This window comes from Melanotaenia boesemani, chromosome 7 (genome assembly GCF_017639745.1).
Source record: "Melanotaenia boesemani isolate fMelBoe1 chromosome 7, fMelBoe1.pri, whole genome shotgun sequence".
NCBI lineage: Eukaryota > Metazoa > Chordata > Actinopteri > Atheriniformes > Melanotaeniidae > Melanotaenia > Melanotaenia boesemani.
Window position 1 is genome coordinate 1017089 of NC_055688.1, and position 14684 is coordinate 1031772.

Sequence of the window (14684 nt, forward strand, 5' to 3'; positions counted from 1 at the left end):
CATTTTTTAATCAATGATGTAATTATTCAAATTATCAAACTGGGGAAATCCTAAAAATCTTTGAATGTTTGATAGTTTTGATCTGAAGTTGTTTTAAGTGATTCGAGAAAACAAAAACAAAACAGGAAAAGATACAGATTTATATTTATAGCAGTTTTGTTTTATTTTTTAACCATGAAATTTAACATTGTGGTAAATCTGAGAAGCAAATGAGGTCTGAGAGATGACTTCAAATCACATGTCTTCATTTGTCATTTGCTGCTGGCACCAGTAGCCAACAAAAGACAAAAAACAGCAAACAGGCTGTCAGAGGATTAAGATTCTTATTCTGATTAATCATAGGATAGCTGTGGATTAATTACAGTTAATCACATTTCAAACTATATACATCTGTTACATCTGGAATTTCAGGTGTTACACCTACCTTACGGTCTGGCGTAAGCTAGGTGTAACACCTGAAATTGCAGCCTCAGCAAAAGATGCAAAAGATGGGACGTCAAGCTAGAGGTGTTTCTGTTAAATTTTGGTATGTCTGCAAATAACAGCATTTTTATAGCTTGTTCCATCTTTATGCTTTTTAATTATCAAACTTCCCATCTAAAGGGCCGACAGGTTTTTCTGATTCTTTCATCCTGCTCGGTTATAATCAGCCATTACACAGATGCAATGTCTGGCAGCTGTGTTGTGACGAACAAATTTGCTTTGCCAAGAGGAGCTTTATGGGTATAAGGCTCCTCTTAAAATTCTGATTTTTATTTTTATTATAATTTCTTTCATCTTTATTTTGAATGATGTTTATGTAATCCTGCTGGACCTGGCCAGAGGGGTAAGATAAAAGGAGAATAATCAAAAGAAGTAAAAAAGGAAAGTAGAAAAAAGGAAGAGGAGACAAAGATCCCGTAGATAGAAGCAACGAGCTTCAGTCCAACCTCACACCACACAAGCAGCTGCTACACCTGTACAGAAACACACACCTGAACCAAAGCTAGAGGCGGCTAAAGGGAGACTAGGGTGGCCCAGAGACCCGGGTCATCAGCAGCAATCACAAACTCAAGCCACCCCAAAACGAAGACCACCTCGGACCCACCCAGTGGGCGGCAGAGGAAGGCCCCAGCCAGAATCCCCTGTGGTCAAGGGGGGCACAGGCCCTGGTGAGCCAAGATTGGCAGCCGCCGACCCCGTGAGGCACTAGTCATCCAGGGTGACCAGAGCAAACGGCCCAGGGCCTAGAGGCGCCCTCCCACCCAAGGCAGAGCGCCTGCACCATACCCAGGAGGACCAGGTCATGGGCAAGCACTCACTCCAATGCTCCAGCCGCACCCCCCCCCCCCCCCCCCAAGACACCAGGGCATGCAACAACCCACCCTGTGGCAGCACACCCGGGCAGACCCAGACTCCCTAGCACCAACCAACCCTTCCACCCCAAGGAAGGGGGCCACCCCCAGGCACTAGAGCCCAGATAATAGTCTATATATTTATGATAACAACTTTGGGGCATTGAGATTCACGAATTCTGCCACCCTAATAGGTAGCTGTAAGTTTAATTGATTAATGGTATATTTTTTACATAATAGATTTAAGCTGGTGATATTCTAAATACTTTCTGCTACTGATTCCATATTGTGAAGTGAGAATATTAAATGATAAGAAGTTTCCATTTTCTATTATATGTTCTAACTGTTTTATTCCTTTATTTTTCCATTGAGTAAAATTGTTAAGCTTTTTGTTTTGCAGGATGTCAGGGTTGTTCCAGAGGGGTGTAAACTTACAAGGAAAAAGTGAGGATTTGGTTATTTTTTAGAAAATCCCACCAAGCCACTAAAGAGGAACTGATATTGATGCTTTTAAACACTGATGTGTTTTGATGGTTGAGCTGATGAATGGCAGGTCAGAGATAAACACATCCTCACACAATGCTTGCTCTACATCTAACCATGATTCATCCAGACTGCTAGGTTTAAGCCATTTGGAGATATACTGCAGCTTGTTAGCTAAGAAAACATGATTAAAGTTGGGTAGCTCCAATCAGCCTCTATCTTTAGTCTGTTGTAAAGTTTTTAGACTGATACATGATGGCTTATTTTTCCATAAAAATTTAGATATATGTAAGTCCAGTGACTACGTGTGACACCTTCTTTTTCTTATGAGAAGAAAAGGAAATTATTTTCTCTCTCATTACTGCTTTTCCTGCTTCCCAAAGAACACACGCTGAAGTTTCTGGCAAGTCGTTATTTTCTAGATATAAGGACCATTCTCTTTTGAAGTAGCTGATAAACTCAGGATCTTTAAGTAATGACGTATTAAATCTCCAGTTTCTAGTTGCTGGTTTATTGCTCTTACTTCTCAGAGTGAATGATACTGGTGCGTGATCACTAATGCTAATAGGATGGATCTTGATTTCTGACATGTCATTCATCAGCGAGCTGCTAGTTAAGAAATAATCTAATCTAGAATAGGAATGGTGGACTGAAGAGAAGAAGGTGTATTCTCTTAGTGTGGGCTGGTGAGAGCGCCAAGCATCACAGAGACCACAATCCTTCATGTTTAACAGTTTCTGAGGATTTCCAGACTCGATGAGCTCCTGTGGTACTTTGTCTGTCCAGTATAATGTTAAAATCACCTCCTATAATTAGTGTGTTATCTGAGTGACCATAGAGGCGAAGAGGGAGTGAAAGAAGGAGGATCATCTACACTTGGACCAGATATATTTGCGATACATAACTTAACATTTTTAATAGATAATGTAACTATTATAAATCTGCCTTCTGGATCTATGATTGTATTATCTATGTCAAAATTTAACCTTCTATTAATAAGAGTTGCTGCTCCTCTCTGCCTAGAATTATAACAAGCTGAATACACGTGTGGAAACTGGGTTGTTGTTGAGTTTGATAAATGAGTTTCCTGGAAGAGGACGATGTCTGCCTTCATCTCCTGCAGCCGACTGAAAACTTTAACCTCTTTTCCCTTGTACCAGCTCCACACACATTCCAAGTGACAAACCTCAGTGTTCATGATCCGCCTACAGAAATGAGGCTACATGCATATTACTGAAGCACGTGTGTCCCACTGCTTTGTGTACATGTGTCTGCCAGCTGAGTGTGTGACATGGATCTGTGAATTAAATGTCTGCATGTGTGTGTGTTGTTCCCTCATATATTGTGTGTGTGCATTTGTGTGAATTGTTCAAAGTGCTGAAGTGTGTCCGCAAGTTGAGCCTGATGCTCGAGTGTGTGCGTGCACTGCGGTTCGCATTAATATAATGACGGTGGGATCACCGTTAACCGTGAAAGGGTCGGAAAGAAGAAGAGTGAGAAGTGAAAAGAGTGACAGTGCCAAAGGGAAAAAATAATTAAAAACACATCCGTGTTGAGAGCAGTGTGGTGGAGACAGGCAGTGGATTAACTGTTAACTACATGATCTTTATGGCAGTTTTATGCATCCATCCATTTTCTGCTGCTTATCCGGAGTCGGGTTGTGGGGGCAGCTGTCTAAGCAGGGAAACCCAGACTTCCCTCTCTCCGGCCACATTCACCAGCTCATCTGGAGGGATCCCGAGGCGTTCCCAGCCGAGAGATGTAGTCTGGCCAGCGTGTCCTAGGTCTTCTCCGGGGCCTCTTTCCGGTGTCCACAAAGCATTTCACTGTTCATTGTACCATGTATGATGTAAATGTGGTAAATTAAAGCAGTTTGAAATTGATGTGATGGATCTGTAACGTTTCTCATTATGTCCTTGTGTCTTAACAGGACCAGAGAGAGTTTAGCGTCTAACACCTCGTCCATCGTGGAGAGTAACCGACGGCAGAACCTGGCTCTGAGTCCAGGACACCTCGGCATCACCACTGCCGGCGCTCCTACTTTCTCCTTCCGTGCCACATCGGAACCTGCTGGAAGCCAACCAGATAAACTCCAGAAGCCCAGCACCTGCCTCGCCTCCATCACCAGTGTGTAGGCTTCACCCTGCGCACTGAGACCAGAAAGTCCAGACCCACCACCGAGGACTGTTAAAGACTGGATGAGTGGAGCTGGGATAGGTTCATTGTGGAAACATACACTGGATTACATCACTAGGAAATTAGTCTAACACACACGTCATCCACAGGGTGGACTGGGATCATGTCTCTGCAGCCTCCAGCTTAGACACAGCTGTCCTGTCACATGACCGGTTGAAGAGAGAGAATGTTTATGTCTTAGTAATCTCAGGTTTTGTTGTTTGCTCCGCTCATCCATCAATCTCTTTCCAGCTCAAACTGGTCTCATTTCAAACTGCTGAGAGAAAAACGAAAACTAATCAAAATCAACTTTAAATATTTACTAAAGAGGTACAATTAGAAGTTAATGATTGACAGCTGGTCCCATTTAATAAAATTAAAATACTAAACCAAACGAGAAGAGTTGAGCCCTTAAAACTCCAAACCAGTATGTAGAAGCTGAAGCTTTTAATCCCAGCCAGCATCATGATGTTTCTCAGCGGTCAGATTGGGAGGTAAAATGATGTAAAATGAATGTATGAATAGATGTAGCAGCATAAAGGTCGACCAGAAGAAGAAAGCAGAATTTATTACTAACAGAACTTTGTAGAAATAACACACAGATCAACAGTGACCAAACCTTTTCTCATCCCATCGTTCTCTCAAGTTTTGGCTTTCAGGAGAAAAAATATTGTTATTGAAACAAACACACAACAGAAACTATTTCCATGTTTCCACTTTTTCCTCATTTCCAGTTATTCCTGCTACTATTTACCTGCTATCCTCACTAAACCAACTCCAGCTCAGCTGCTTTGTGGCGCCACCGTGCATCAGAAACGTCTTCTTGGCTTTATTCCAGCCATAGAGGAGCATTATTTTTCTTCTTTTCACACACACATAGAACTTTCTGCTCACTGGTTGATCTTTGGCTGCTCCTGATTGGACGTTACCGTCAATCTAAGCTCTCTGATTGGTGGAAAGTCTGACAGGAAGTGGCTTCATCATCATGTCCAGGTCTAAATAGAGGTCTCTTAGCAACATAGTAGTGATGGTGATGTTTTTATGATGAAATGTGATAAATAATGATGTTATCATGGATCATTGTGGATTTACCAGATAGAGTCTCTGAATAAAACTACATTTAGTGGCTGGATTGGAAACCTCCTGGATCTAATGGAGTTTTAAGGGTTAAGAGAAGAAGAGTTTTCCTTTCATTGTTTTGGACTCCAGCTGTTTCTGTAGATTCGAACAGTGAGGGACACTATGAGAAAACTGTGATTTCAGTTAAACCAGACCTGAAGCATCTTCAGCCTGCTGGGTGGTCAGCGTAGTTTGACAGAGAATGAGGCCTAACTTCACCTGTTGGGCGGCTGTAGCTCAGGAGGAAGTGCACTCGTCTGCTAACCATGAAAGTTAGTGGTTTGATTCCTGGCTTCCCCTGACTTCATGCCGAAGTGTCCTTGGGCAAGAAAAAGAACCCCATGTTGCCTCTCGATGTGTGGATCTGGGAATGAATGTGTGTGATAGAGCAAAACACTTAGTATGTAACAACAGAGGTGCCGTACGGGTGTGGGTCAACAACAGTTAAAAAGCGCTATATAAGTACAGTCCATTTACCTCATCATCATCATCATCCTCATTGTGTTCATAAATGATTGCATCACTGCTTCCTGTCATCAGCTGTGTTTTTGGAGTTCAGCCTCAAACTGAAGACAGTAAAACAGTAAGTGATGGTGTTGTAATAAATCTGTTATGTAGATACTCCACATGTACAGTTAGTCTTATAATTCAGAACATGTAAAATAGAAATTGTCTTAATGTAAGTATTAAACTGGGGAGGTTTACGGGTACATTTTTTTAAACTAAGAATGTGTTGTTTCCAGTATTTACAATAAATCTGACATCACAGCCTTTAATGGCAAGTTTTCACCATCCTCTCGGTAGCTCCGTTTACCAACATCAGACTTCCCAGTTTCATTTCCAGCTGGTATGAACATGTTGGCTTTTTCTTCCTGTCCTCATGTATGTAGTTCCATGTCCAGAAAACACATATGGTGGATTTTTACTGCTTGTTTACTTCTGGACTTTCCTCGTTAATAAAACCTGTGACTTTGACATGTCAACGAGGTGAAAGAATTATTTTCTACCTGGACTCCTCCATCATTCAGGATTTTCTTGTTCAGATTCAGATAAAATGTGAAAACTACTTCCACTAATGTTGGGACGCTGTGTAACAGAAATAAATTCTACATCAACAAAATCAAATGTTTCCTCAGCCTACATCTGATGTCAGCATCCAGAGCGACGTCCGGCCTCCTAGACCAGATCCAGGACTCCCCCAGAGCAACATCCAGCCTCCTAGACCAGGTCCAGGACTCCCCCAGAGCAACATCCAGCCTCCTAGACCAGGTCCAGGACTCCCCCAGAGCAACATCCAGCCTCCTAGACCAGGTCCAGGACTCCCCCAGAGCAACATCCAGCCTCCTAGACCAGGTCCAGGACTCCCCCAGAGCAGCGTCCGGCCTCCTAGACCAGGTCCAGGACTCCCCCAGAGCAACATCCAGCCTCCTAGACCAGGTCCAGGACTCCCCCAGAGCAGCGTCCGGCTTCCTGGACCAGGTCCAGGACTCCCCCAGAGCGACGTCCAGCCTCCTAGACCAGGTCCAGGACTCCCCCAGAGCGACGTCCGGCAGTACATACAATAAATATTAATATTTTCCACTGATCTGTGTTAAAAATGCATTTTCAGTATGACTCTAACACGTTTTTGACAGTTTATTAAGTAAAAATGGCCAAATTTGAGTATTTCCCGATCAAATCCAGAGCAGAAACCCAGTGAAGACACGGGCAAGCTGTGCCTCAGCTCTGACTGGAACATCCAACACAAACTGGGGTGCATGACACGTTTTCTGTTCCTCAGCATGTCGCCAACATGAACTTTACAGAAATATTTGTTATACACCACGACTCTCTACAGTTTGTGTAATGTATTTAATGTATTTATGAGAGAAAAATTCCCGTTTATCTTACAATAAAGTGCAGAGAAAAGTCAGCGGGTGAGGCAAACAGTACTCTGCCTCACCTCAAGGGGGCGCACTCACACACCAACACGGTGTGTGTGTGTGTTTCCAACGTGGCAACCTTTTTTTTTTTGTTTGTTTTTTTAAAGCGACTAGCGACAAATCCAGCGACTTTTTCTTACAATTGTAAATCAGAGCCTCACCAACCACAAACTTCACCGCACTTCACTGCCTAAAGGTCATCATGGACTGCAGAGGTCAATGATGAACATGAGGTCAGACAGACTGAAACAGCATCCAGGAAACCACACAGACCAGAAACAGCCATCAGACCGGAAGACATCTTTAAACTCCCACCTGGATCAAGAGATCAACCAATCAGAACAGTGATGACAAAGGGAGTGGCTGGCATTGGGAAACGGTGTTAAGTTCACTCTGGACTGGGCTGAAGACAAAGTCCACCAGGACTTCCAGCTGACATTTCCACTGACTTTCAGAGAGCTGAATGTGCTGAAAGAGAAAAAGTTCATCACTTCTTTACTGAAACCAAAGAAGCAGGAATCTGCAGCTTTGAAGAGTTCCAGGTTGTCTTCATCTTGGACGGTCTGGATGAGAGTCGACTTCCTCTGGACTTCCACAACAATGAGACCCTGACTGATGTTACAGAGTCCACCTCAGTGGATGTGCTGCTGACTAACCTCATCAGGGGGAAACCGCTTCCCTCTGCTCGCCTCTGGATAACCACACGACCTGCAGCAGCCAATCAGATCCCTCCTGACTGTGTTGTCATGGCGACAGAGGTCAGAGGGTTCCCTGACCCACAGAAGGAGGAGTACTTCAGGAAGAGGTTCAGAGATGAGGAGCAGGCCAACAGGATCATCTCCCACATGAAGACATCACGAAGCCTCCACATCCCAGTCTTCTGCTGGATCACTGCTACAGTTCTGGAGGATGTGCTGGAAACCAGAGAGGGAGGAGAACTGCCCAAGACCCTGACTCAGATGTACACCCACGCTCAGCTGAATTCACAAAGCAGTTCCATAAACTAAGCCAGCACATTTCTGTCATATTAAACAGGTTATCAGGCTTTTTCTGACTCCTCAACTGTCTGAGTGACATACAAAGTCATAGTTTTCCCCATGTCACACAGAAGCACACACACGAAACCACGCTGACTAAGTAAAAAGCCAGGACTTTTCAGATTAAAAGCACATAAACAAATTAAAGACTTGAGTCTAATACAGTCTGCCAACAGGTTCATAAATCTGACGGAGTTTTTTAAAGAAACTTCTTCACTTCAGAATAAATTTAGGAGGCTTCCTGGAGGATCCTGGTGAATGAGGCCTGATGTTTAGATGTCTTTAAGCCTGCGACAGGATGCTGTGTGAGAGCAGCAGTAGAGCCTCATGTTTCACTGTTGGTCCAACACAACAGGCTGGCATGTCCACAGAGAAACAGCCTGAATGCCTAAAAGAACAGAAAACCACCGTAGAGTCACGGGACCTTTATCCAACATAAAAAGTGATGTAAACTGCATCTAGTTCTGATCAATCGTTGTTCATATAGAAAATTTATTTGTAAAGAAAAAGTAACGTCTAAGTAAAATCTAAATTGAAAGCAGTGTCAAATAAGAGTTTTAAGAGCTGGTTTCCCAGAACTGGTCTGGATCCGACTTCAGGTTTGCTGGTATTTTGTTCCAGATATCAGAAGCAGAAAAATGAAATGTTTAGATTTTACTCTCTGGATGGAAAACAAACTGGACCCAGATGATCTCAGAAGTCTCGGTGGCTCATATGGTGTCAGCAGATCAGACTTATATTCTGGTCCAGAACCATTCACAGCCTTGTTCACCAGCAGCAGCATTTCACAGGAAACCAGGTAAAAGATGTGAGAACCAGAGTGATGTGTTCCTTTTTCTGGTCTTTGTGAGGACACAAGCAGCAGCATCCTGGACTCGTTGCAGTTGTCTGTAAAACCTCCATTACAGTAGCTGCTGTTTTCTTATCTGGACAACACTGAATAGAACCAACAACTTCTAAAAGCTCCAGAGGCTGGATGACCTTCGAGGACCCCGGCAAACTTTTATTAATATCTATCAGATGATAAACGTTGGACACCAGTTTAGATGAGGAGAATGTGTGTGAGGAGAGTGTGTGTGAGGCAGGCAGCTTCATCCAGGTACTGCGTTACTATGTGGGGAAGAAAGCCGTACTGGTGGAAACCAGTACCTGTGTATGATTTTAAAATGTGTAAATTTACCCCGGACATCCCTGCTGGACCACCCGGAATGTATCATGTTTTTCCTCAAGGTTACTACTGAGATCCCTTTACCATGTAAATCTTATATTTCCATGTATCCCACGCTGGGCATCCAGCAGGTTTTACTACAGTTAAACCCCCACTGGGGGCTGAGACTGAGGATGAACCGGTCTGATGGGAATCTGGATGTGAAGCACTCACCAGAACAGAATGATTTCCACATGTTGTGTGGAAGCGGTGCGACTTCCAGACCAGCAGGAGAGATGGAGCAGCTCCTGGACAAGAGCCTCCTGTACAGGGGTCAGCATGAGATCCTGCAGTCCAGCAGATGTTAGCAGACACCAGGAAGCAGCAATGCTAACATGTAGCTTAGCAACATGGCGGGAGAAACTGGGCTGAAAGACTCTACCAAGCGTCGGCATCCAAAACAAACACAGTTCGAACTCCAAGCAGTTCTGTGGAAATGGAAGAAAACCATGAGAGCAGCTCTGTCCACTTTAGAGCTTCTGCTAGTTCCTCCACACAAAGCAGAGTCACATGACAGCAGAGACGCTGCTGGTTCCAGAGACGTCCGTCTCATCACGGTGGGACAGAAACTCTGGAGCGAGCAGCCAGAACCAGAAACCAGGTCTTACTGCTGCTGCTGGTGGTGAAAAGTTTGATTCCAGCTCTAAACTCTGCTAACGTGTTCTCCTGTGACTCTGCCTTTGAATGACATGAACCATGAAGGTCCTGCTGGTTTCCATGGAGATGAAGGAGGTGTATAGTGAAGGATTCTCTATCTTGGGCTTCTTCTTCCTGGACCCTCATGGTGGCTCTACGGTGAATGTGGGGCTGTCCCTGGATCCTCCTGACTCTGACCATTGATAGAGGCGTCCATCATCATCATCGGCTGAGGCTTCCTGGGATTCTTACCTGCGTAACACCTCCATCAAACACCTGGAAACCTGCTCAGGTGACTTTTTAGAACATTTTCTGCTGTGTTCCAGGTGAATTTACTTTGACACAGCAACACGTGTTGGTTCTGACACGCCTGTAGTGTCTCTGTCATGTCTCAGCTTTCTTTAGAGACCAAGGTTAAACATGCAGCCCTTGTAGACGTGAAGATCAACTTATTTTGGGCTCATTTCAGACAGGAAACAGGACAACAGGCCTGGAGAAGAAGAGGTAACAGCTGCAACATCTGTTCACGTCAACAACCATCAGCTCATTAAAAGTTTGGATGATTCAGCTTTAGAAAATCTGCATGTTCCTGTGAGAACCTGGAAATGTTCATTTACCGAGCAGAGCCGCCGTGTTCCTGACGGAGCTCTGAGAACGGCTGGTCTGTGTGCGCCCTCTGCTGGAGGGTCTGCTGGGTTCCTCAAGCTGCTGCTTCAGTCTGGTCTTCACTTCAAATTTCTTTAGATTTAACCAGTCGGTGTTTGGAATCCAGTCCCCAGAAACTTTAAAACCACATAAATCCAGGTTTCTCACACGTTCTGGGGCCAGTGGCCCTCGTCATAGTCCTGACACCAAATCACAAGATATTTATTTGAACTACGAGTTGATGACAGGATGGTTTATAGAGCCCATTTCATCCCATAAAGCCATTCACTCTGCTTGAAATAAAACTGAACCTGAACTCATGGCAACTTGAACTCAGCCAGCAGCTTTCAAATGAACCGGTACAAATTCCAGGAGGATTTTTAAACTGGCTGATTTCTCGGCTGAACCCAGACGGTTCCGTCCCATCAGTGGATAATTCAGCAGCCGCTCTTCTGTTTGCAGTCCGTTGCTGCTACATGCTAATGTGCAGCTGGAGCAGAGAGGTGGAGATCGTTGGCACCCATCATGTTTATTATTAAGGAGCTCACTGCTTCCGTTTGATCATGTTGCCAACCACTGACTCAACTGCTGAATCAAAGCTTTAGTTTCTGTAAAATCAGTTCAACTACAAACCGTCTGTCAGAGTTAAACTTCTGATATTTATCCAGACAAACAAAAACAGCCGTTTCAGACATTTTTATTGAACATGTGGAACATTAACACGTATAACCTCTTTCTATTTAACCATTACCTCTTTGAACGTGGGGAATGTTAACTTGGAACCACAACTTCCCGTTTAAGCTCAGTACTCCTCTCCTTCCTCTTCTCCCTCTCCTTCAACGGAGTCAACTCCCACTTCTTCATAATCCTTCTCCAGAGCAGCCATGTCCTCTCTGGCCTCCGAAAACTCTCCCTCCTCCATCCCTTCTCCTACATACCAGTGGACGAAGGCCCTCTTGGCGTACATGAGATCAAACTTGTGGTCCAGGCGAGCCCAGGCCTCAGCGATGGCGGTGGTGTTGCTCAGCATGCACACGGCTCTCTGGACCTTGGCCAGGTCTCCACCAGGAACCACGGTGGGGGGCTGGTAGTTGATGCCCACCTTGAACCCGGTGGGACACCAGTCCACAAACTGAATGGATCTCTTGGTTTTGATGGTGGCGATGGCCGCGTTGACGTCTTTCGGCACCACGTCGCCTCGGTACAGAAGGCAGCAGGCCATGTACTTGCCGTGACGGGGGTCACACTTCACCATCTGATTGGCCGGCTCGAAGCAGGCGTTTGTGATCTCGGCCACCGTCAGCTGCTCGTGGTAGGCCTTCTCGGCAGAGATGACGGGGGCGTAGGTAGCCAGAGGGAAGTGGATGCGGGGATACGGCACCAAGTTGGTCTGGAACTCGGTCAGATCAACGTTGAGAGCGCCGTCGAAACGAAGAGAGGCGGTGATGGAGGACACGATCTGACTGATCAGCCGGTTCAGGTTGGTGTAGGTGGGGCGCTCAATGTCCAGGTTCCTGCGGCAGATGTCGTAGATGGCCTCGTTGTCCACCATGAAGGCGCAGTCGGAGTGCTCCAGGGTGGTGTGGGTGGTCAGGATGGAGTTGTAGGGCTCCACCACGGCAGTGGACACCTGGGGGGCTGGGTAGATGGAGAACTCCAGCTTGGACTTCTTGCCGTAGTCCACAGAAAGACGCTCCATGAGCAGGGAGGTGAAACCAGAGCCGGTTCCTCCACCAAAGCTGTGGAAAACCAGGAAGCCCTGAAGGCCGGTGCACTGGTCCGCCTGAGGACAGAGATGGAGACCAGTTATGAAAAGTTATCACATCATGTGCCTCACCGGCGCCTAAACCTGTGATTTTACTCACCAGTTTACGGATCCTATCCAGAACCAGGTCAATGATCTCCTTTCCAATGGTGTAGTGTCCACGGGCGTAGTTGTTGGCAGCATCCTCCTTACCAGTGATCAGCTGCTCAGGGTGGAACAGCTGGCGGTAGGTCCCGGTACGTACCTCATCTGAGGAAACAACCTTAATGAGCTCTGGTTTGCAGACGCTTTCACTGAAAAGCTGAAGTGGGGGTTCTTACCGATGACAGTTGGTTCCAGGTCTACAAAGACGGCCCTGGGGACATGTTTTCCAGCTCCAGTCTCACTGAAGAAGGTGTTGAAGGAATCGTCTCCTCCTCCAATGGTCTTGTCGCTGGGCATCTGCCCATCAGGCTGGATCCCATGTTCCAGACAGTAAAGCTCCCAGCAGGCATTTCCAATCTGGACACCGGCCTGGCCAACATGCACTGAGATACACTCACGCTAAAAGTGGCAGTGCAAGGTGGAAGTGGGGGAGAGAGGGGAAAATAAAATATTAAAGCCTGTTAGTGTAAAATTTGTCCTGCCACATTAACGTTTATAAGCAGAAAACTAGATCATGGCTCCAGACACCTGCATAATGTCCCTCAAGACTGAACAGGGACAAATAAAAACCATGAAGCCTGAGTCTGTTGTCAGTTCCTCCCTTACATAAAAGTTCAGGGACGAATTCAACTAAAATTGTGAATTAAAAGAAAAAAAAAAAAAAAGCCAATTTAAAATAAAGTATCATTAAAAAAAAGGGGGGGGAGGGTGGGCGTTGGCACCTAGCATTAGCCGCTAGCACCTAGCATTTATTTATTTATTTATTTAGGCATAGTGTTAGTAAATAACACATTACAGAAATGAAAAAACAAAACAAAAGACATAAAGACCAAAAGGGTGTAGGCTGAAGCTAGTAGCTTATAAAATGCCTACCCATTACTAAAACAATGTTACCAATTTGCTATAATTTACTAAATTGACATTGAAAAAAGACTTACATCATTACCCCAATTGCTAATAAGAGCGCTGGATGCTGAATGGGGGCGCAATGCATGATGGTCGAAAATCTTACCGACGTCGTGATCATCTTCTTCGTACGCGCGACTGAAGGCTGGCGCACTATTAATATTGGTTTAAGGAGATTTTTGTTAAAACCTTTCTAATGGCGCCACAAAACTACTGAGTTATGATGCACCCATTCAAACAGCCTCGCGAGCGCAGGCCTGACCGCCATCTTACTAAAGCACTTTTCATATAATGGATGAAGGAGCCGGTACCACGCCCGTCCATTTCCAGCTCTTCAGTATGAAGGCCGAGTTCGATCTGTGCTCTTTTCAGTCAGTTTCTCACTGACGTTAACTAACCTGAGATTTAGCTAACGAATGTTAGCATTTTAGGCTTAATAAAAGAACATATAATCACTCGTCACTTTTAAATTCAAATGATTCTGTTGTAATAAATCACAGCACACACCCTTAAACTCACCATTTTTCCTCAACCGACGTTTCACCGACAAAGTTAGTAGAAGAAGAGGGGGATATGTTGCCTCCCACTGATGGACCTTTATGTGTCCTGTGCAAGAGAGAATGTCTAACGGTTGAGAGACCAGACATATATATACTATTTGCTTAGTCCCGCCTTTAACCGGAAACGTCTCCAATTGGTTTAGTGTGTCATAAGTCTCCTTCCCATTGGTTAGAATCAACTTATGTCATTCAATAACATGGGCTCTTCAAGAAAGAGCGGCATTCGACAGGAAGTGAAAATGTTCATGAAGATGACCGAATATTTCCGACATGCAGTAGTTTTACTAAACAGCATAAAACAGTCCCTCAAAACAAAGATGAATCTCTGGAAGAATCAATGTTACTAATTCTTAATGAGGCAAATTAATGATACTTAAGTTGTTGTTATTATTATTTTTTTAAGTTTTTTTATGTTGGTGGAAAAACAAAAATCATTCACGAAAAACATCCTGTTGATGTTTTACTAGAGCTCGATATGTACATTTTCACTAAACATTACGTCATTTATTTTATAATGTTGAATTTCATGTAGACCAATATAGGTTTAAAAGGTGGCTTAATGAAGCAAGATCAAAAGACAGGAAAAGTGTATTAACTTTTGAAAATGTAAGTATATTTAGTCAAAGATGGCATTTTTCCGGTTATCTTTTTGATAATTTTGACAATCATACAAGTACCATGTTACTGGGTAAAATAGTTTAATTAAACAACACAGTTCCGAGTTTGATGATTATCTGAATAAAAATACTCA

General features: G+C 44.4%; 2 protein-coding genes across 3 annotated transcripts in view; one reads left to right on the forward strand and one right to left on the reverse strand.

Annotated features, from left to right (window-relative positions):
* LOC121643032 (storkhead-box protein 2-like) overlaps positions 1 to 4417 on the forward strand; it is a 51565-nt gene extending 47148 nt beyond the window's left edge. For both annotated transcript variants that reach the window (XM_041990203.1, XM_041990205.1), the window contains exon 4: positions 3748 to 4417. In XM_041990203.1, coding sequence (XP_041846137.1) covers positions 3748 to 3952 — 205 coding nt within the window. In that variant the 3' untranslated portion in view covers positions 3953 to 4417. The remainder of the gene's footprint in view (positions 1 to 3747) is intronic.
* Positions 4418 to 11239: 6822 nt separating this feature from the next.
* Positions 11240 to 14039, reverse strand: LOC121642952 (tubulin alpha-1B chain). The gene is made up of 4 exons (XM_041990035.1): positions 13893 to 14039; positions 12644 to 12866; positions 12424 to 12572; positions 11240 to 12341 (listed from the first exon to the last, which is right to left on the reverse strand). The coding sequence occupies exons 1-4, from the start codon at positions 13893 to 13895 to the stop codon at positions 11361 to 11363; spliced, it is 1356 nt and encodes a 451-aa protein (XP_041845969.1). The 5' UTR covers positions 13896 to 14039; the 3' UTR covers positions 11240 to 11360.
* Positions 14040 to 14684: the final 645 nt, after the last annotated feature.